The 22806-nt window shown below is 37.9% G+C and overlaps 2 protein-coding genes and 1 long non-coding RNA gene across 6 annotated transcripts; 1 reads left to right on the top strand and 2 right to left on the bottom strand.

Moving 5' to 3' along the window:
- Positions 1-1888: 1888 nt before the first annotated feature.
- Positions 1889-12559, bottom strand: LOC104597694 (TATA-box-binding protein-like). 3 transcript variants are annotated; one of them, XM_010259399.3, is made up of 9 exons: positions 11770-12557; positions 10703-10790; positions 5351-5422; positions 4115-4165; positions 3874-3918; positions 3694-3786; positions 3184-3285; positions 2979-3056; positions 1889-2313 (listed from the first exon to the last, which is right to left on the bottom strand). In XM_010259399.3, exons 1-8 carry the CDS (start codon positions 11844-11846, stop codon positions 2982-2984), a joined length of 603 nt encoding a protein of 200 aa, XP_010257701.1. In that variant the 5' UTR covers positions 11847-12557; the 3' UTR covers positions 1889-2313; positions 2979-2981. The 3 variants fall into 3 exon arrangements, with proteins under 3 accessions (XP_010257701.1, XP_010257700.1, XP_088747593.1); XM_010259398.3 differs by having other exon boundaries at positions 2983-3056; positions 11770-12556; XM_088891467.1 differs by lacking the exons at positions 2979-3056; positions 3184-3285 and having other exon boundaries at positions 11770-12559.
- A 443-nt stretch (positions 12560-13002) lies between these two features.
- On the top strand, positions 13003-15468 carry LOC104597695 (zinc finger A20 and AN1 domain-containing stress-associated protein 6-like). The gene is made up of 2 exons (XM_010259400.3): positions 13003-13255; positions 14175-15468. The coding sequence occupies exon 2, from the start codon at positions 14543-14545 to the stop codon at positions 15053-15055; it is 513 nt and encodes a 170-aa protein (XP_010257702.1). The 5' UTR covers positions 13003-13255; positions 14175-14542; the 3' UTR covers positions 15056-15468.
- Positions 15469-16235: 767 nt separating this feature from the next.
- LOC104597696 (uncharacterized) lies at positions 16236-20126 on the bottom strand. Of its 2 annotated transcripts, XR_016078600.1 has the most exons (4): positions 19485-20126; positions 19030-19328; positions 17558-17672; positions 16236-16481 (listed from the first exon to the last, which is right to left on the bottom strand). It is a non-coding gene; the product is annotated as an uncharacterized LOC104597696 (long non-coding RNA). The 2 variants fall into 2 exon arrangements; XR_735230.3 differs by lacking the exon at positions 17558-17672 and having other exon boundaries at positions 19485-20072.
- Between the last annotated feature and the right edge of the window lie 2680 nt (positions 20127-22806).

Below are 22806 nucleotides of genomic sequence, written 5' to 3'. Positions count from 1 at the left end.
CATTTGAGTTACTGAAATGATCATTAGCACCGAAGCCTTGATTGCCAATTACCACAAACAGGCCTATTTCACTAGATCTCTGTTGAAAATTGGAGATTAATCAATATAATCTCCATGTACACTTTCTCAATTCCATTTTCACAGAAATGTAGAGTTTAAGATTTTGCAAGTTGTAAACATGCATTTACACTAACAGAAATAAAACACCTTTTAAGGATGTGCTGTTAGAGCAAATAAGATTACGTTATGATCTCAAAATTACAGCTTGCCTTTAGCGCTTGATTAGTATTGAGAAATGAAAATCCCAATTTATCAAAAGAAAAGAAAAAGCTCTTTTTTTTTAACTATATGTTAAGGGGAGTCCTTATTATGTTTCTTTGAAACCTTGTACATTTTCTCGAAGTTGCAGGGTCTTAATTTGGAATTGAATCAAGACGTTCAGAATTCGATTCCAGAGCCGTAGAAAAGGGGGTTTTAAATTTGGAGCCTGGAGGATCTTCTCTCCGTGGACTGGAGTGAAGAGTGGCTGTAGCCATCGTCCGTCGTTCCTCATTACTGTCATACTGTGGTTGTGGGACTGGAGTGAAGTGAATGAGATAGGTGTGAAGTTGCATATTTGTCTCTCGAGTTAGGTGGTTAGCAGAAAGAAGTGAAGTTGCATATTTGTCTCTTAGATGGAACCCAAAAAGACTAGAGTTGCATATTTGTCTTGGGGTTAAAAGTCAAAACAAACCAAAGTGAAGAGCGGCTGTAGCCATCGTTCGTCGTCCTTCATTACTGTAGTTGCCGGACTGGAGTGAAATAAATGGGGTAGGGGTGGAGTTGCATATTTGTCTCTTGGGTTAGGCAGTTAGCAGAGAGGAGTGAACAACGGATAGATTTATATCTTAGATGGAACCCAAACAGACTAGAGTTACATATTTGTCTCTGAGTTAAAAGTCAAAACAAACCAGAAATCAGTGTTCTGGAGGAGAAAGAAAATGAATAGCAAGCTCTGCATCCCTTCTCAATTCAATTAAAAGGGACAATTTGGTCAAAAAAACCCAACTTACCGTTTTCATAATATATTTCAAAACGTATCAGAATTTGTAAATTCATAATAATTTTATTAATTTTTTTGTAAATAAAAAACAAACCCCTAAAATTTACTCCCGGTGGAGGGCCATCACAAATTTATTAATTCTAAAGAAATAAACCTAAGAGGGGGACATAAAAACCTTACCCTCGAGAAAATCTATACAAATTGGCTAACTCATAATTAAACACAAGGGATCCGAAAGCCAGGGAACCAAATCGAAACCAAAAAAGAAACAAAAATCTCAACGGATGTGTAAGAACGGGGGAGACAAGAAAAATTTTCCTTAATCAACGATTGGATATTTGCAGGACAGTCGAAGATGGATGAAAATGTGGAACCGTGAAGATCGCAGGCAAAATTCGCCAAGGAGTCCGCAACTCTATTCCTTTCTCTGTAAATACGGCGAATAGAAAAGTGGATAGGAATAATAGCTCTCACTGCCATCAGAACATACCAGGTCGACCAAGGAGGAAAAACAACCCCATTAATGCAGTCAACTAAACACTGGGAATAGGAGTAAACAAGTAAACCCGTGCTAGCCGTGCAATCCATCCTTGTCGCAAGGATTAAGCCATCAAGAAAAGCTTTTGCACCACCTACCTGAAGAATCCAAGTATCAGGGAGTTTTCGTGAAGGGAAAACTAAAAACATGTTTTTTACCCGCGTAGGGAAAATATAAAGGCCCAGATTGCTAAATTTCAAGAATCCACTGTAAAGTACCCTTGAGATCGGAAAAAAATAGACAAACCTTATCAAATGATCAAATCAGCACACAAACATGATCAACACAGCATACAAGGGAATTAGAAATTTAGGAGTGAAATTGATTCTATTACACAGCGCCCAAAATTTAGGCAATGGGAGGCATGTCGAAGTACAGCAACTAATTTCTTATTAAACGATTTGAGTTTACATTTAAGAACAAAACTCTGTTTTCCTGTCTCCGAGCATGTGCTTCTCTTTCACCCACAAAGAAAAAGCAAAGACGTGAATGCATACATTTGATTTGGGTCTCCCAACGACAGCCAATAGGTTTCGCAAGTGAACCCAAGCTCGAGAGGTGGGATAAGGATAGAAGACATGAAACAAGGAAAACCCTCCAAGACTCTTTAAATTATGAATTTATGAGACCATCCAAAGCCGCTGCCCTAGTCGCTTGTCACCCTATTATTTACAATTGAATGCGCCGTCTCAAACACAGACCATGAGACCAACATGTTCTTCCCAGAGAACATCTGCACACCGAAACAAAAATATGAGTTTACTAAGGTTACAATCATAATCACAACAATTGTTGCTATAAAGAAAATAATGGTATATCTGGGAATAGTCAGAAGTACAATTGAACCAATCTACTGAACTAGCTAAAATGGTAGATCCATCCCATTTATTTTTTTTCCTTGGTATTTTCTCTGTATGTTATCATGAAGACCCAATATCCAATATAATATTTACAACTTGCTGAATTTGGACGTTGGACAAACTGTGTAATTTCTAAAATAGAAAACTAAATTCAAATACTAGCAGAAAAATTTCAAATATAATATGATAGTCGTCAACAGTGAAACCATGGACTTAACCTTACCAAAGACGTGCGAAAATGGAATATAAGAGTTCAATTGAAAGTGGCTTCATTTGGCCAGAAGGAAACCGGAAGCGAGAAGAAAATTATGATAAAAGATCTGGCTGACACTGGATATGAAAAGCTTATATGGACAGTATCATAAAAGTGGTAACCAAAAAGTCGGTGTTTATCAAAATTCACGCAGGGGGGGAGGGGGTGAAAGTGAGATGAGGCAAACCCTTTCTCACAAAAAGAAAACATTTCTTTTATATTTTTCATTTTCTTTGCAACCAAAGCAGCATAAACGTCAGTCAAATATATACACATACTACATACATACTATTGCTGGCTTTTCCTGAACTCTGTAAGGACTGGGTAAATGTTCTCAAAAGCTGTGTACGTTTCATCCCTCACCTAAAAATTTTCAGCACACACAAGATTGCGGGTTAGAATGGCCATCAAAAACATCATATAATAATAGATTACATGATAGAAGCACAAAAAGTTGGAAGGAAAAATTATTGCAGTCGTATGTAATCACCTTAGCTCCCGTCAAAACAATTTTCCCAGACACAAAGATGAGGAGGACAATCTTTGGTTGCTTCATCCGATAGATCAGACCTGGGAATAATTCTGGTTCATACTGTACCAACATGATGCAGCTGCGTTCAAAATAAGAAAGCCCACTCGGAAAGCCCAGAAAATACATGATAACCATTTTCACTACTATGGTAAGCATTTTCAGTCTTGCACAAAAATGAAAATTGTGCAAGACTTCATTACCTGAATACCATAAAAATCTATTAAGGGCATTATGGTGCATGCCCTACAAATTTCTTGTTTGCACTGGGGTTGCTCATTATATATTATAGCTTCAACACTACAATTAAAGAAATCTAAGTATGTGCATGGACATACATAACAAGAAAAAAGCAGTAAAATAAAAATATTGTGCATCAATGACGGATCTGATGGTGATATAACTTGTACTAGAATATTCCTTGCAAAACAATCAAACTGAAAACTTGAAGGACAGAAAACAACCACTTACACTTGAAAAGGCACCGTGGGAATATGCAAGACCTTCAAGCCTGATAGGAAATTTCACATCACAAGAACCAACTATGTTCTGAATCTTGAAGTCCTGCAAATAAAAAAAAAAAGATGATGTGATAGGGTGTAACCAGTGGGTGTGCACGCATGTGTGTGTGTGTGGAGAGAGAAAGAGCACCTTAAACTTAGCAGGAAAACCAAGCTTCTGAATAATTCGAGCATACTGAGAACAGAAAACTACCATGTCAGAACTAAGATTTTTTTAAGTGAAAAAAAGACCATGTGATATTTGGTGAAACAATAAGGCCCTGTAACTGATCAAAAAAACAATAAGGCCCTGTTCAAACACACTATCTTTTCTAATTAACCATAATTCCTAGTAGATGTTTATCTCAGATACAGTTGATATATCATCTTACCTTCCTTGCAGCCAGTTTTGACTGTTGTTCACTCTTGGCTCCAGTACAAACCTAAACAGCAAGGTTCACAACTCAGGATACAACAAACATGCTAAAATGCCCATTAACATGATCTTAATTTCTTCAAGATAAAATTCTGCATAGGTGGACAACAAATGGCTGATTACCAATCGCAATGCACATAAGCATGAAGCCATGAAGGGAAGGAAAATATACAAGCACCCAAAAGGAGACAGCAAAAATGTCACCTCATTTTTTAACCGAGTCTTTTATATATGGGCAAATGGATTTTGTTTAGAAGACCGATTGTGGCTATTTAGTGTATACATCATGTTTCCTTCTTGATTGCTTCAACACTTTTACATTGGTAGTTTGGTACATTAAAATACGAGGCAAGGTTTAGATTATTCATTGTATTAATTGACCAATCCTATGAAGCAGTAAAAAACAAGACATCATAATAACAGTCAACCAACTCAATCGCCACCCACCAATAACAAGTTTTGCTTAATTTCTAACTACAGTAATGTTGTAACGCAGGGCTAAAACAGAGAATCATGGCCTTCCATGTATTACTGTGGCCCCACCACCGAGTCACTTCATTTAATTCATGGTGGGGCCACAGCAAAACATCAAGGCTTTTGACTGCACTGAAAGAGGAGAAACAACACCATTGTCACTTCAGAATTTAAGCAGGCCATTTACATCTTCCTCCATTGGGAATTTTAGAACCAAGTTCAAGTGACCATAGGTGGATGTGGTCCCAAACTGATCAAGATCACTACCAATCAAGGTTCAATGTATCGATCCAGTATTGGTCCTTCTTTTTTTACTTTTACTGTTCAAAGTATCGATCCTGTATTGGTCCTTTTTTTACTTTTACTCTTTTTTTTCCGATTTTGGTTCAGAGGGGCTGGTTTAAGTCCCGGCTGACCCAATACAACCCCTGTAGAGGTGTATCGGGAAGGGCCCGATACAATACGTATCGGCCCATATCGGCCGATACGTAACGATTTTTTGAACCTTGCTACCAATATCCAACATATTCAACCTATTCAACAAAGATAGAGTTTTCCCTAGCTCCCCAAAAGATGGTCATATTAAAGAACTAAGAAGTCCTCCAAGGTGCAAGAGAATTTTCTGACTTAACTGGATTAGCAGGAAAAATTTAACAAGCAAATATCTAAAAAAATTAACAGAACCTGACATGGTCAAGTAAAGAGAGAATCAACTCACCATCTTTCCAGATGCAAAGATCAATGCTGTAGTCTTAGGTTCTCTGATTCTCATTATAACAGCAGCAAAACGCTGTTACAAAACAAAACATATGAGATGTTAGTTACTGTAAGTTGTAAGATCCCAACAAAGAAGAAAAAAACATGATGCACAGTTAGCACGAGAGTGCATGAACCCCACAAGTCAACATTATATCTAGTGGTATGAATATGATTGGCAATGTAAGCAACATACAAAGCAACCAAGTTTCACATAATTTTAAGCATTGACCATTTTTATATGTTTCTGGGCTAAACTCATATTGTTGGCTTAAAATATTTTATGTTGTTAACAAAACAGTACTACTGACATGGTGGTTGGCCTGGACAAGGCCTAAAAATTCTGGCTTGGAACAAGGATCCAACCTTACTCAAAACTGACATTTTAATTTTTAACCATAGTATAGTATTCATATGAATCAGTTTCAAAGGAAGTCTTTTAAGGAAGATGAACCCCCTTTCATTGACAGAACAACAGGAAAACAAGGTGAATGGTGACAATGATCGGGTGACACTAAACCAGCGGTAGCAGCAGCGGCAAGCTAGCAACACTAAATCGTCACCGACTCGGCAATCTTTGAGAAAAAAACTTCACTTCCTTCTAAATGATGACAACCATTCAACTAAGATCAAATGTTCGTGGTCATTTTGTCTTCCTAGCTTCTTGGGTGGGCGAGGAGAGAACAAGGGGTATTTGCACCCCAAGAGGTTTGTTTGGAGGTGGTTGGGCTGCCTTTTCAAATTCTCTAAAACCCTCCATCCCTCGATCTCGGTCGCATTCGATTACCAAACTAGACTCTTTGAGCTCCACTCCCCCTCCAAAAATGATTAGCCACGTTGTTCGTGTGGGTGGCAGAAATTTCATCAACATTTGTCATCCTTCGAATCCTTTCGGAATATGGAAGCCAGCCTTTGTGTGCGAACAGCTTGGAGATTCGGACTAGTATGATGTGGAGAGAGATCTTTCTACTAACTTCCATTCCTCAACCCTGGTCACGTTGAAACCCTTAGGGGAGAAACTGGCAATTGGTTTTGCCGAATCTGAAGATCAAATCAATCGGTGGGTTCAACAGGGTTCGCTTTTGTTGTATGAGGAAAGGATTCTAATCAAGAGATGGTGGCCCTTATTCAACTCGGCAGAGAGCTCCTTAGTTTTTGATGGTTGGATTGAAATCAGAGGTCCTTTTCATTTGTGGTCCAGGACAACTTTTGAACTGGTAGGAAGTCTGTGTGGAGGACACAATGCTTCTCAAATATCTGTCTCGTGCCAAAATTAGAGTTAGGAGTAGAAGTCTTTGTGCGATCCCTCGTTCTATTCCAGTGCTGGAGCAGAATGAGTGGTTCAATATCGTGGTTTCGCCGAAGAAGAAGACTAAGTCAAACTCGGTGACTCGGGATTGCCTTGATTCCCCCACCCTTGAAGTCACACGTGGGAGGTCAAAAGAATCAGAATAGAGATAAACAGGACAAATTTTTCAGCTGATCTAAACCCCTTTTGGGCTTCTCTCCCACACTAAATGAAAGGGTTTCAAATTTGAATGAAGTGGGCTTGGTGCGGTCGGCCCAATCAAGTGGCACAAGGGGTAAAGCCGGCCTACCTCACCCATCTCACTCAACCCTAAAGGGTGGGCCAGCCTCCTCCAAACCTTTTCCCTGGGCCTCCTCTTCTCAACACCAAGTTCTTCTTAGGAATAAGTTCGTTAGCTTGCAACAAATCCCCTAGCTGACGGTTTAGCTAAACAAGGGGCGGAGGGGACTCACTGTTTTGGGCTAAGCTGTAACTATAGTGTGTTTTCTTTCTTTCTTTTTTTCCTTTTCTTGAGGTTCTTTGTTGCTCTTGGAAGATAAGTGTGTTTGTCTTCCTATTGTAAATATTCTATTGATGAGTTAATGAAAGTGTTATTGATCAAAAAAAAAAGAAAAAGCTTGCAACAAATCGAGGACTAGTATCAGGAGGAAGACGACTCTCAAGTCACTCCCCTCTATCCTCTAGGAGTCTCAGCAACAAACCCCATCAATCTAGTCAGATGGGAAGGCAAGGATCCACTGTCCCCCCTTCTTCATCGACAACCTCTTTAGTTGATAGTGAAGGTTCAGAGGAAGACGTCTCAAACTCCTACCATCTAGAGCCAAGCTTAGATGATTTAGAAACAAGGTTACAAAATGTAGCGGATTTGTTCATAGATGAGGCTTCCTTAGGAAGAAGTGGAGGGATGAAGACAATAGAGCCAAATCAAGCAGTTGACACAAATTCAGCTTCAGCTAATCCCCCCAAATCTCCTTGAGGTCTTCAATCTCATAGTCGAGGTAACCACCATTCTTCCGTTTTGAACCCTCATGCTCAGTTTCCATCTTCAACCAGTACTGTTCCTTGTGCATTTGCATCTTCTTCCATTTCAGAGACAGGTCGGTCCCCCCACCATTCCTCTCCTTCTGCTCTTGCTAAGAAGGGGTTAATTCAAAACCAAAGAGATTGAAAGTAGATTGCTCAATTGAAAACGATTCTAGCGAGGGCACGGATGAGTTGGCAGAGATATTGGGGATTTCAAAGAAGGGATTAACCACCATTCTTCTGTTTTGAACCCTCATGTTCAGTTTCCATCTTCAACCAGTACTGTTCCTTGTGCATTTGCATCTTCTTCCATTTCAGAGACAGGTTGGTCCCCCCACCATTCGTCTCCTTATGCTCTTGCTAAGAAGGGGTTAATTTCAAAACCAAAGAGATTGAAAGTAGATTAATCAATTGAAAACGATTCTGGCGAGGGCACAGATGAGTTGGCAGAGATATTGGGGATTTCAAAGACGGACAAGAAAGGGAAGCAATAGAAAATAGGACAATTTCTTTCCGAGGAAGGGGAAATTCTTAATCCTAAATCCATTAGGGAGTTAAAAAAAGCTTCATTGTGATCTACATTGGGGTGCCAAATCGGTAGAGGATGGAAGCAAGAAAAGAATTCAGGGAAGGGTCTCAAGCCGTCAAGCGATTTTCGATGAAGATTATTTCTTGGAATGTGAGAGGGCTTGGTGTTGTGAACAAAAGGGTCTTGGTGAAGGAGACTCTAAGAAGACCAAATCCAAACATTGTGGTCATTCAGGAAACCAAAAAGGAGATAATAAATAGGAAATTTGTTGGAGCGATTTAGGGCATTAGAAACAAAAATTGGGCATATGTTCCTTCTATTGGAGCATTTGGTGGTCTTTTGATTATTTGGGGTGAAAGCCTCCTATCTAGGTTGGAAATTGATAGAGGTCAGTACTCTCTTTCAATTCTTTTCTCTAATAGAGAAGATGGTTTTACCTGAATTTTTATAGGTGTGTATGGTCCAAATAATCCTAGATTAAGAGAAAGATTTTGGGAGGAATTAGAGGCAGTAGGATCAAATGGGATATTCCAGTGGTGTGTTGGTGGAGATTTTAATGTAACCAGGTTCCCTAATGAGAAGTCCAATGGGAGTAGAATCACTTGTAGCATGAGAAAGTTTTCAAATTTTATCCAAGACCACTCACTTGTTGATCTCCCCCTCCAAAATGCACACTACACCTGATCAAACTTGCAAGCGCAAGTGATCTGTAGCAGATTGGATAGATTCTTAATCTCCCGTGATTGGGAGGATCATTTCCCTCAAGTCTCTCAAGAAACTGCTCCCTGATGCACTTCAGACCATTGGCCTCTAGTACCAGATACAGAAAGAGTACATAGAGCTAAAGCCCCTTTCAGATTTGAAAAACAATGGATTCTTCACCGGATTTCAGGAAAGAGATTGCAGCTTGGTGGGCGGATTGCTCGGTGGAGGGCTGGGCTGGCTTTAAATTCTCTTTGAAACTTCAATACATAAAAGGGAAGTTAAAGCAATGGAGCAAAAGAAATTTTAAGTCTTTCGTGGAAGAAAAAAACAATATATTGGGCGGCTTATCAAGGCTGGATTCTATAGAAGCACCAGGAAGTTTGAGTATAGATGATTTGGAGGAGAGGAAGAAGTTAAGGGCTGATTGGGAACTATTAGTTCGACATGAGGAAATTTTCTGGAGACAAAGATCTAGGGTTCAGTGGCTAAAGGAGGGGGGCAACAATACAAGTTTCTTTCATAAGATTGCAAACAATAGGAGAAGAGTTAACTCCAATTCCAAGTTGCTGATAAATGGTAGAGAGACTGAAGATCCTTTACAAATTAGGGAGGAGATAATAGGTTTTTTTTTGAAACTCTCTATTCCTCTGAAAGAATTTGGACACCTTCCCTAAGTGTTTGGTCCAGCCACCTCATCCCTTAGCCTTGGTTGGAAAGGAGATTCAAAGAGGAAGAAATTAAAGATGTAGTTTTCTCCTCGAGTGAAGATAAAGCCCCAGGGCCTGATGGTTTTCATTGAGCATCTATCATGAGTGTTGGGAAACTTTGAAATCTGACTTGTTAGAGGTTTTTGAGGACTTCTTCAAATCGGGGAAGATAAATAGAAGAATTAATGCAACATTTATCAAGCTGATAAAGTCTTTGAACATCCCTTTAGTTGTGGTAGAAGGTGATTCAAAGGTGGTCATTAGCTGGATGATAAATCAACAGGAGGGCCCTTGGAGATTTTCTCATATGATAAATGAGATCAGGACTATTCAATCTCAGATTCATTGTGTCTTCAGGTGGATTCCTAGGAATCTTGAATTCAGTAGCAGATGCTCTTGCGAAATCTGGGGTGGGCAGGGATTTGTTGTACAGCAATATAGAACTTCCTGTTTAATGTTTAGGGAAGGCTTTTTGTTGCTTTTTGTTTTGATCTTCCTCATATACATCTTGTATATCTTTCCCTTCTTTAATGAAAGTTTCCTTTTCTCAAAAAAAAAAAAAAGAGTTAAATATTGATACCAGAAAAAATGAAGCATTAATAAGCTACTATAATTCTACAAAATTCTCTCGAGCTTAGATCTCCTAAAAGCAAAAAGTGTGCAAACATGCTGATAATACAACATCCAGGTACACATCGGGAATATCCCCCATACTTGCATGTTAAATTCATGGGAAGATGTCCGCGATGTGGGGCTGGACGCCATGCTCACACACTTTTTGCTTTCAGAAAATCCCATCTCATTTTTGTCTCCCCTTTCCCAAAATTTTCTCAACTTTTTCATATCTCTTGTCTTGTTTTTGGCACTGTAATGGATCCCCCCCATCCTCTACTAGATCTGGCACAAGACTAAAAGCGAGACAATCCCAAGAATATTTAAACCCATGTAATTGATCGAGCTCAAGATTATACCCAATCTGTAATTCCTACCAAAGCAATATGGACGAAAATTTATTGAATTGACTTTCATTTTGTGATGTACCTTTGGATTATACTCTGCATTTCGAGCTTGAAGTGCAATGGCCTTAAGATCCAGCTTGCAATCCAAGTTGACAGTTGACACAATGTTCCTAAATGTGCAAAGAAAACAAATGAGATATTTCCAACAACATTGAGAAAAGAGGCCATGTACATACTCCCATGATCCATTTGCATGTTGCATTTTACAAACTTCTACATGCAAGATTATTCTAAACTCTAAAGCATTCAATTTCAGAAACATGGCGAGGGGTGAAAATGCATCATAGACATTTTCAAGTTTCCAACGTAGGCATACAACCCACTTGAAGTGACCATGAAAGACAGTTAAAAATCTTTCCTTAACAGCTCAGTACAAAAGAATAGTTCATTCAAGTTTAATTGTCCAAATTCCATCCTACAGTCGATAGAAACCCTGAACTTCACATGTTATGTTGTTTGGGGAACTGGATGAAGTAGATATCGAGTTCACTAACAAAACCTACAATGGGAACCAAAGAGTCGAATAAATATGTAAGTGAACGTGTGCAACAAGAAGATTAAGGCTCAATAGGAAGAAAACTAGCTGTTCCCACCGAATTGATTGCATTAAAAGCTCCAGTTTTGATAATAAGATATACAAATGCGGCAAGAAACTACTACCAAGAAAATCCCATCTTATAGTATACTGCAACAAATGGCACTTCTTCCATCATCTGCGACATTCAGCTAAGGCATGACTTCTTTTACGGCCAGTTGGAGTTGCAGGAAACCCCACAGTAATACTTCAGCATTTGACAAAATTAGATAAAGGATCAAGGTTGTGCTTCATTCGAAGATATATCGATGTCATAAAAAAATAAAAAATGAAAAAAAAATAAAGAACCTAGGTTTACAACATTTTCTCTCTATTTTCTCTTCCGTACAGGAAAAGAGATAACAGTGCCAATTTCTTGGGCATATAGCTCCATATTACAGAACAACCACCGTCATCATATCAATTAATGGCGTTACATTCACCGGTAAATCTTACTTAACAATCATATATCAGTCTAACCTTCTGAGATAAGACAGAAGGAAGAAAGAACTTACTGCAGCGTAGGAACAATGCCAGAGGGATGCTTGGAAAGATCCACCGGTTGGCTCCCTTCCAAGACTTGATCAGCCATGATACCTTCTAATTCAGATACCTCCTGCCCTTAATCAAACCCCGGTGAGAACACGAGAAAATAATTCGCCTACCGATTTCTCCCGCTTATAGGATTTCGACCCTACGCCCAGATAATAATGTTCCGGTTTTATCCAAAACTGAGAAACCGAAGAAGACAGATATCGAGGATTATCTATTATCGTTCTCTTCTCCCACCCGTTTAGATTAGCTTATTCCGTCAGTGTTAGAGTTTTATAGGCGAGGATTATTCGAAACTACGATATCCAAGCGAAACGAATAACTGATTTATAGAAGAAAAAAAAAATCAGACTAGATTGCTTGGAATCTTGATTTTTCAAGTGATCTGAACTAAGAATCTCATAAATTTTTGTCAGAAACGAAGAGAAAGCCGACCGTGAAAGAGGATCAGGCGATTCTCCTTTCTCTGAAGTGCGAAATCAAATGTTTCTCTTCAAAATCTAGGGATTTGAGAAGAATCCGAACCAGATATCTATGAAATTTCGGTTGAAATCGAATGAGAAAATGGATGAGAGCGGCAAAATTTTGAAAATAGGTGTCTTTTATAGGTTTTAGAAGAGAGAATCTGGAGCCCGATGGAGATTTTTAGGGTTTGGTTGGTTTGGAAGCGATGTAAGAGAGTAGGGAGGAAGGACGATAGAAAAAGCAGGGGTGGGCGGACGAGAACCGATGCCTTTTCTATCCTCCCCCTGGTATATATAGCCTCTTACCGGTTAGGGCAATCTTCGTCCGGTAACCCAAAAACCTAACCGGATATTCCCGGTTTCACAAATTTCCCTTTTATACAATCAGCAATCTTCTAGATTCATTCTATTTCTACCTTAAGTAGACAATGAAATTACCTCATTAACCTAACTAACCTGAAGCTTTTCCGTCTGTCTGTACCATACACGTGGGAGGCTTTCAGAAGTCGGATCATCGAATTAGTTTGACCAACGTAGATGGATTTTAAACGTTTGATCTATCAAATTCCTCTAAATCAACCGTTAGATGCATGACCGTTTTACGCCGCTGTGCCCGAACAACTAGTGGCAAAAAAGTAATTTGGACGCAATCCCTTTAATTATTTATTGACCTCTTTTGTCCTTTTCTTTTCTCCTTCTATATATAAAATAAAAAATATTCCTGATTTTTATGCTCCGTCTTACTTTTTACAAAATTCAAAGAACACAAGTGCATTTCCTCCGCCAATAATCAGAGGTTTGCGGGCAGACGATACGGGCAACGGGCAGATGCGAACCTTCTGATTCGACCAGAGATGGTGGTGGTTTGCACAAACACATCCTTAAAACCCTAATCCTTGCCCAAAACCAGAGAAGACTTCCCCCTTCTCTTTTCCTCTCTCTCTCTGTTGAAATCTATCAAACAATAAGCAATTTCCAAAACTAGGTCAGCTCTTTATTGCTCTGTATCTCTGGATTTAGGTTCTTTGTTTCGTTTCTTAATCTGGTTTTTTCGCCTTTTATTGGCTATGGAGTTGTTGGGTTTTTACCTTTTTATATATTTTTTCCTGTAAATCTGTTGCGGCTGAGGGATAAAATTATCGCTTTAATTACGTTGATTTTGTTGTATGCTTGATTGTTAATCTTCTCTTTTTAAGAAATTACATGGTAATTAGGAATTATGATTCTTAGGATTTTTTCTCGAAAGATCGGATCAATTTGGATTCTGTGTATTCGAAGAAAAAGGAAAATCTTGGGTACTGTTACATTAAAGCCGATTCTGATCTCTTTTATTGATTGGCTTTCTCAAGTTCTAATGGATTGTTGGGTAATTAGAAATCCATGTCTAATCCTTTTTAAGGATCTGCAATCTTGATTATCGTTCTGGGAATTTAATGGTGGGAGAGACCATTGGGGAATTCCTGTCTATCCCTGCTTTTATTAATTGGGGAGGGAGGGAGGGAGGGAGGGAGGGAGGGGAGCAGCGTTTGTAAATTTAGGCCTCGATTAAATGTTTGGAGCTTTGGAGTCTGTATTGTTATTTTAGATATACGTCTCATGGATGTCACATTTTGGCTGGAATTTTTATACTGTAATTGGAAACTCTGATTTCGCATTCTGTGCTCTGATCATTTTCATATTGTTGAGTGTCTATATATATATATATATATATATTTTGCTAGAAATGTCTAATACTGTTGAAACTCATAAAAAATGAGTGAGAATTGACTCCTTTTCCTTGTATGTTGAGGATCGCATTTTCAATCGCAGTCTCCATTATCTGGTTGCAGTTGGGTAATGTTTTATAAGCAGTGCTGTTAGCTTCTTTTTTTTTTTAATTTCTGGGTGTTTGGTTTTGAATTCAGGTTCCCTGTCCTGACAATGAGGAAAATGAGATTGGGATGAAACAGCTGAATTGTTACTCTTAACTCTCGTGCCGAGTCCTTCAGCAGGCCACTAAATGTGATTTCTGAAGAATAACGTAGAAGATTGAACTTATCAGGTGTTTATAATTTCCAAGATTGGCTTCCATTGTGCTGGACAGAAGAGGAAAAGACTGAGAGGCTTAGAAACCTCAGTGTTACTGCCACAAAGCTGGGAAAGTTTTTTCTTTTTTTTTCGAAAACAGAATTGGTGAAGCTTCGGGGCTTTTGTTTTGGTCAGCTTCCAGGTTCTGAATTTTGTGTTGTGCCATTGTTCTATCTGTTGGAATTTGCTTCTCAACTTTGTGAGAATGGCTCAAGAAAGCTGGAAGAAGGAAACTGACGAGACTGAATGCCAGACACCAGAAGGCCCCATCTTGTGTGCAAACAATTGTGGCTTCTTTGGAAGTGCTGCAACTAATAACCTATGTTCTAAGTGCTACAGGGATATGTTCATGAAGCAGCAGCAACAATTCAAGGCATCTACGGTCACTCCAGTTGCTGAAAAGGTGCAAGCCACATCCACATTGGTACAACTTGAGCCCGTTGTTGGAAGGGTGAACAATAACAATATAGAGGAAAAACTTACTTTGCAAGAGGGTTCCTCAACATATGAGACTAACAAACAGCCTCCAAACCGTTGCCTGGCCTGCCAAAAACGAGTTGGATTGACTGGGTTCAAGTGCAGGTGTGGGGGGATATTCTGTGGTGTTCATCGGTACTCCGAGAAGCATGGCTGCTCTTACGATTACCGTAGTGCTGGTCGGGATGCCATAGCCAAGGCAAATCCTGTTGTGAAGGCTGAGAAGATTGAGAAGATATAAGGGAGGTCATGATCCTTAATGATGGATGGATGTTCAGAAAACAAAGATAATGCTGCTATCTCTCTGATGTGAGTTTGCAATATCAAATCTCTTAGTCTACTTTATAGAGGGAAGCACTTCAAAATGAAGAATAGGGCAGAAAAAGAAAGAGGAGGTGGAGGAGATAGAAAGAAAACCAGGTCTAAGTTGCGAATTGTTGCCTCAAAGATCGTGAACCAGATGCTTCTAAGTTTGATATTTTCTGGGTGTTTGTTGCATGTAACCTCCATTCTCCACAAATGTGAATAATTAAAATTTGCAGATCTGGTTAGATGTTATGTTAAAATTTAAAAATGACCTGTGTTTGCAGTTTGCCTGTTGGGGCTTACAGCATATATCTAATTAATGAGAAGGGTGTGATGATTTCGTAGTGATTGGAAGTTGCCGATTATTTTGTTTATCATTTTTAGCAGCTTTTCCAGTTTTCCTGTCCTGTCCTGCTAGATAAATCATATCCTGTGCGAAACAATTACCCATATTCATTATCAACACTCTGAATCTGATTTTTCTTCTTCAGGATTAACACTAAAAAATAAAATGAGATGACGGAACTCCATTTCCGCGCCAAGGAGAGCCTGCGGCTTATACGTGTTTGATTCCATGCCTTAATTTTTGGAGGAAGCCGAAGGATTGGCTGAACGCGGTAACTCCTTTTCTTTAGGAAGTATTAGCTGAACGCGATAACGTGAATATGTGATGGGCCTGATGGCTGTTCAGCAGGCTGCGGATGATAATTTTTCAACTCATGCCATATTTTTTTTCGGAAAAAAAAAAACATTTATGTGGGTAAATGCAATTACACGGGTAAATGTTTCCCAGGTAATACTTACCCCAATAAGCGTATTTATCTATATTTTTCTTTTTTTTTTGTTTAATTTATTCAGGTAACATTTACTAACTCTTGTTTTTTTTTTGCAACACCCACTTTCATGGGTAAGTTGTTATATTTTTCACCTCTTTGCCAATTTTACCCTTTCAGTTTTAGCTTTTTTAGAAGGGAAAGAACATTTTCTGGTATATGTGAATCACTCAAATTTTTTGAGATGAGAACCACTCAAAATTTTTTATGTCCGGGTATGACACATTTGGATAAAGATCTTTTTTTTTGCAAATTTTCACCATTATCTTGCTGCTTGCTAACTATAGTTGAAATTGTTGGTCAAAATCTAATTGAATAACATCTTTCAAGTTTGGGCTAATGGCATTCACATCATCTTCACAAACGTTAAAACAACCTCTGCATTCAACAATCAGAATCTAACTGAACAATAGGCTCTGGTTGGATATGGTTACTGCACATCATCTCTCCTATACAACAGTTCTGCAACTCTACTCCAAAATTGTTGTTGGATATGATCACTATACATCTCTCCTATCCTATGCACATCTGGAGCAAATAAAACAAGAATCAAATGAAATATCATAATCTAAAGCATACATTTGCATATGGATGGAACACTCATGGAAATCAAACATGTCTAGCATGGGCAAATGGAAAACATAAGCAAGCATTATGACATTATGATAATGTAATGGGATAATTTGTTCATGTTGTCATTAGCTTCTTTTTTTCTCTTTGTTAGGTTCTATTTCTTTATCTTTTTATTTCTAATCTCTTCTAGGGGGCCATTGCTTGGTTTAGAAGTAAAATCTCAGGCTGACAACCATGAAAATGCAGCTTTGAGTCTAAGCAGTCACATCATGCAATAAACAAATAAATAAAAGTAATGCCAAAAGTAATCTGGCACCAACATTGGGTAATGACCTTTCATTCCTCATCTCCTGTTTATTGTTAACAAAGTGTTTTTTCCTAATGAGAAAATACTATCAAACTTAGTCGCCCCCTGCATGTCATCTACCTAGACAATTTTACAAAATGTTAAATCTTTATGTTATTTTATTTTTCTTTATTTTCCTCTCTTGAGAAATTTTATTTAAACCTATCTATCTCAAGTTCATCTTCACCTCCCTAGAACCCAAAATTGACCCTACAAACATTTATTAACTAATTTTCTAAAACTGGATAATACCTATTTTGTCAACAACTTTTTTAAATTCCAAAATAAATGGATGAAAACTAATATTGAGGGGAAATTTTAGGATTGACTAACAATGATTTCTTTCCCCTTTATTTTATGTAGCTTACAACCTTAGCAACTGTTAAACTATGAGAATTTATGGTCCCTCTGCTTTTAACCCTCTAGCAAACATAAAGAGGTATTCTCATGGAGAAGGTGAAAGTCTGAGTTAAAATACAATCTAATGGACTAGAATAATAATATTAGCTCCCATGCCCCCCCCCCCCCCCTCAAAAAAAAAAAAAAAAAAAAAAAACACCCAGAAATTGATGGAGGTTTAATGAAGCAACATACTATGGAGATCAACCATTGTAGTAAGTACATAACAAGAAATTTTGGGTGGGAGTGGGTTCATGGTAAAGGATAGGATTGATAAATCCCATACCTCTTTCATAACGGGGCTTATATATAAAGTGGGGGATGTCTCCAATTGTCTTTATGAAGAGATCCATTGTGTGTTGAAAAACCTCCTATTAAGCTCTATCCATCTCCTTTCATTGCTGCAGAGAATAGAGATACATTAGCATGGAACTGCAAAGAAGAGGGAACAAGTGTAGTAGTTTGGCATCCAATATTCATAGGAAACCTCAAGGGTTGCTGCTACTTATCTTACTTAAGCTCTTCCTCATCATCTCATGAATATCCATATGTTTTCCTTTTAGCTATTCCATCTATTTTCCCTCTATCTACTTGCTTGACATGCCTTTGTGTATCTAAGCCTATTTGTTTCTTCACAATTTTTTACTTTTCCCCTAAACTCATGTTCTATTTTTTGAAAGAAATTGCACATCTAGTTAAAAAGCAGGGTGTGTGTGCACATCAACCATGAGAAAATCCTAGTTCCTCAACTTTTTGCCCTTAATTCCACTAGTATTGCTACATTATATCTTGTGGTGTCTTTACTCAATACACTCCACAAAGCTTGCTACTTGTGATATATAGTTTACTTATATTATCTATAAGTAACAAGAGATGAAAAACTTCCAATGCCATAACCTAACAAAATGTTCAGCACCTTCATGCTGACTAGTATGCTAATCCTACTCTTTTAGGATGGTCATATAAATATTTTCTTAGTGGCCTCTTCTCTATTGTTGTTTTTCATCAAACCAATCAAATCAGAGTAAGACAAAGAAAAAATAAAACATGGAAACCAAATATGCTTCAAACCTGAAAATGTAGACATGATGGCAAAACCAAGAACTGGACAAATATTGTAAATTGCAATAAATGACACATTTCTATGGAAGACTTTGGTGATGCATTAAACAGTCAAATCTCGTTCTAGATTGTGCTCTATAAAAGAAGGGTGGTAAACTGAACCAATACATTGTGTTGTTTAAGGTTAAATGGCTAATGTTTCATTCTGATTTGTGTTGCGAGTAATCTATTAATTGTTTCAATGTTTATTTGATGTCATGTGCTTTTACGTATTATAGCTTTTCTAGAACTCCGGTGTGCCAAATTACTTGAGTTCTTTTACCACCCAATCGAGCTATCTAAACAAAGAGTCAACTTCATGTGCTTTCAAGTACTCAAACAAACTATTAAACAAGGATTCATGAATATTAAGAAATGGTTCAAATCTCTAGTATTCCTCCCCACCACACCTAAAAAGTAAAGAAAAAGAGCATTAGCTTCATTTGAAAAACCCAATAAATAGCATGAAATTATTTCTCTATAATGCAAATGGATTTCAACAATCATTTCCAGAGACAAACAAAATTGTTTATATCCCTGAAGTTAACAATCTAGATCACACAAAAGACAAACATATAACCAAAAAAATAAAACAAAATAATAATAGTATCAGTTCAAGTGAACAAGGGAAGTGGCAAGAAAAGCTAAAGGTCTAACCATTGAGAGATGTATCCTGAGCCTCACATACGATCATTTCTCCTCATCGAGAAATCCATGTATTCCTCATGCTTACCAATGCAGACGTGCGCCTCAAAGGATGCGATTGAATCCTTAAACCCTTAAATTCTGGCAAGCTGTAGACTTTCCCGATGTTCAGGGAAGTAGTAACCAAAGAAGCCATCGGTGATAACGATAGGGCCATACGGAATCCAGGACGAGGAACAGTCACCAATTCCAGTACCGTAGCCATGTAAATTCGGCCGATTTTACGGAAGTGCCGCTGTATAAGGAAAGATCTAAGAGATAAATATGTGAGAAACTACTTAAATAAATCTCCTATGATGAGTGAGTGAGAGATTTCAGGAGACTAGAGCAAACATCTAAGACAAAGAGAAAAAAAGATGCATCTGTGCATCACATAGGAACATTAGAGTAGGAACAACGATTCTTACCAGGAAAAAAATATATAGCAGCCAGCGGTGACTAGTGCAGTAGTAGTGACAAGTAAAAGGATCGGCGACGGCGAGAAAGATGAAGATGATGGAAAAATAGAAGTGGAGAAACTCTCGAATGGGCAAAGCCTTATGTTTTGGGGGCATCTTTGACATTTTCATCTTTATTGTATTTACCTTCTACTTGGGAAATCAACTTACCTAAGTCTAGAGGAGGGAATCACTTATCTAGGTAAGTGATACCTGAAAAAATAAAATTTACTATGAGTCTCACTTGTTCTTGAAATCCGAATATGGGAAAGTTTTTTTTTTTTCTTTGGTAATCAAGATTACAAACAAAGAGAAAAGAAACAAGAGGTAAACAAAAACTAAAAGAAACTAAACTAAACTAACTACCACAACTTTGCAAACGATCTTCCTGGATCAAAATTAAATGCCAATCCAAAGGGATCGACCAACTCTCCTCCAACTAGGCGGCACCCTTTGCAGCCAGCTCATGTGCTGGGCCATTAAATCACCTGTGAACAAAAGAGAAAGTGAACCCCCTAGGCAAAAGTTTATAAATATCATGAAGTAAGTTCCACACCTAAGGATGAATGTCAAAATATCTTTCTTCCAAAGTTTTGATAACGAAACTGGTTGTCACTTTCTACCACTAGAGCTTGGAAGCTCAATTGTCTTGTTGATAGACAACACTGTCTTATAGCATAAACTTCACAAAAAATGAATGCGCCCTTAGTAGTAAAATACATGTATTCAGCACCTCTTACAGTGGCTCATGAATTTAGGGTCCGTTTGGTTTGAGGGAATAGGACCCTAGAATCGGAATCGGAATAGGCCATTCCATTTCTTGATGTTTGGTCGAACTAAATGGGAATGAGTAAGTGGAATGTGATACCCTCATATGGGGGAATGGCCATTCCCGACCCCTCCCCCGGAATGCCATTTCCATTCCTCTATTTATGTTTTTTTGGACAAATGACAAACACCTAGTTCAAAGGTTTTTTCGACAAAATTCTAATATCTTAGCAGTTAGTACCGACATAGATACATAAATGCTCTCTCTCTCTCCCAGGATTTCGATCTGCTTGCTGAAGTCTTCAAGCATGTAACTGATCCGGAGAAGTTCCACATTTCCATAGTTCAGATCTGGTCGAGTAAACTCAAGCTTGAAGAATCCCAGGCTATAGGTAGAAGGATTTGAATTTTGCTCTGCTTTACTCTTCCCAAATCTATTTATCTTTGTTCTGGAAGCAATGGATTTTTCCTTCTTTTCCGATACAATTTTTGAGGTTTAGGGATCTCCAATTCCGTAGTCGGCATCGAGTTTTCATGGTACAATCCCATTAAAGTTGGGATTTAGCTGCTCCTCATATAAGATTTTGTCATTTTAATTGAGACTAAACAGATTGGGGCCATTTTCATTGGAAAATGGGAAAATTACTTATCAGTACCCTATACTTTGGCTCGAGTGACAATTTGGTCCTCAAACTTTAAAATGCGACAATCTAATACCCGAACTTTGAAAATGTGACAATCAAGTACCTACTATTAACAAGTCCTTTAATCAACCGTTAATTAACATTTAAAAAGTCAAAAATGCCCTAAGAATGCCATCTAATTCTCCTTATCAACCATTCTAACATTGACAATAAAATGAACAGTCCCAAATTCTAGATTCTTCTAAACATCACCAACTTTTTTGTATAGAAGAGGCTAAGATTTGGAATTGTTTAGTTTTTTGTCAATGTTTGGATGGTCAATAAAGAGAATTAGATAGCATTCAAAGGGTATTTTTGACTTTTCAAATGTTACTTAACGGCTTATTAACGGACTGGTTAACGACAGGTACTAGATGGTCACATTTTGAAAGTTCGAGTACTAGATTGTCACATTTTGAAAGTTCAGGTACTGGATTATTGCATTTTAAAGTGTAGGGACCAAATTGTCACTCGAACCAAACTACAGGGTACTGATCGAGAATTTTCCCTTGGAAAAATTATAGTTGTACAGGTAAACCCTATGAGCTCTTGCTCAAACAGTTTCTTTCTTTAGTCTCGAAGGGAGAGCATACTAAATATTAGTCGGTGATACATATTATCTTGTAGAACTGGTTTTTTTGGGCTTACAATAATTCCATTTAAGAGCTGATGAACATTGGCCTGCACGCAGTAATCACCTCAAAAGGCACAATGCCGTCATCTCTTCATCAAAGACAACAGCAGCAGCCTCTAGCGGATCCCTACCCAATTTCACCACATTCTATGAGCAGTTACCAAATATCTATTTCTCTCTTCAGCCGAACTAGCCTTCTCATATTTCTGTCTCTTATGGTAGTTTTGGTGTTCTTTTCCCGTGGATGGAAAGTTTCATTTCAACCGGTGAGTGCTCAGTTTATGCACTTCCTTACTTATCTCAGCCCATAATTGGTTCATGAGTTCAGATGGAACTCGCTGTAAAAAATATGGGTTCAGATGCTAGTAGGCTAGGATTTATTCATCAATCACCAAAGTACAACCAAGTTCTAGCCTTTTGAGCTAAAGTTCAAATGTAGGAGTGACATCTTATTATAAATGCGAGATTTTTGTTTTTAAACATTCATGTTGTACCAATAATATTTTATATATGTTAAAAATATATAATGAGTAGATTTTTTGAGGTTCTTTTAAAAGGGACAGAATTGAAAATTTTGGTTGATTCCAATTCCAACTTCTAGTTGAACCAAACAGCAATTGGAATCCAATTCCAAGTGTTGACTGAACCAAACAGGTGCTGGGAATAGGTGAATCTGATTCCGATTCTTGGGGATTTCAGTTCCGATTCTGATCTGCCCGCGAACCAAATGCACCCTTATTATGATATGAAATATTATAATTGGTTTCACACTCAGCTGAACAGCGTTCAGCTAACTTGAATTACCATTCTTTGGAGTGATTCCTCCTCTGACACTCTTGAGTCTTGACTACTTTCATTCATTGGCGGGATGATTCTTTCTTGCCGATTATTCAGAAATCACTTAATTATAGAATCAGTTTTGAAAAATCAAAAAAAAAATTATTGTTTAATATCATTTATGTCATGTAATTAGTAGTGATTATTTTTTCTTAGAATCATCCTTTTCTTGAAGAAATGTGAATCACCTAAGAAACAGGAAACACAAAAATGGTAATCCCTTAAGATGTGTTGATTTCAGGATTCATTTTCCTGCCAATTTTTCAAAATTTGCAAAAATCAACCAACCAAACAGTTTGAAAATCATTCATTCTTCTTTATCCCATGTGCCGACTTTCCAAAAATCGGGCATCGATGCCAAACATAGTAG

This window comes from Nelumbo nucifera, chromosome 7 (assembly GCF_055504915.1).
Source record: "Nelumbo nucifera cultivar China Antique chromosome 7, China Antique-T2T, whole genome shotgun sequence".
In the NCBI taxonomy this organism is placed as follows: domain Eukaryota; kingdom Viridiplantae; phylum Streptophyta; class Magnoliopsida; order Proteales; family Nelumbonaceae; genus Nelumbo; species Nelumbo nucifera.
The sequence above is the reverse complement of the archived record's forward strand: the minus strand, read 5'-3'. Positions and strand labels throughout refer to the sequence as shown.

What these genes read in the sequence shown, in the direction of transcription:
- LOC104597694 (XM_010259399.3), bottom strand. Translation starts at nt 11,846, where the DNA reads ATGGCTGATCAAGTCTTGGAAGGGAGCCAACCGGTGGATCTTTCCAAG. An exon ending in GGCATTGTTCCTACGCTGCA is followed by an intron (nt 10,791 to 11,769) that starts GTAAGTTCTTTC and finishes TTGCACATTTAG; the next exon opens with GAACATTGTGTCAACTGTCA. An exon ending in ATGCAGAGTATAATCCAAAG is followed by an intron (nt 5,423 to 10,702) that starts GTACATCACAAA and finishes GTTTTGTAACAG; the next exon opens with CGTTTTGCTGCTGTTATAAT.
- LOC104597695 (XM_010259400.3), top strand. Translation starts at nt 14,543, where the DNA reads ATGGCTCAAGAAAGCTGGAAGAAGGAAACTGACGAGACTGAATGCCAG.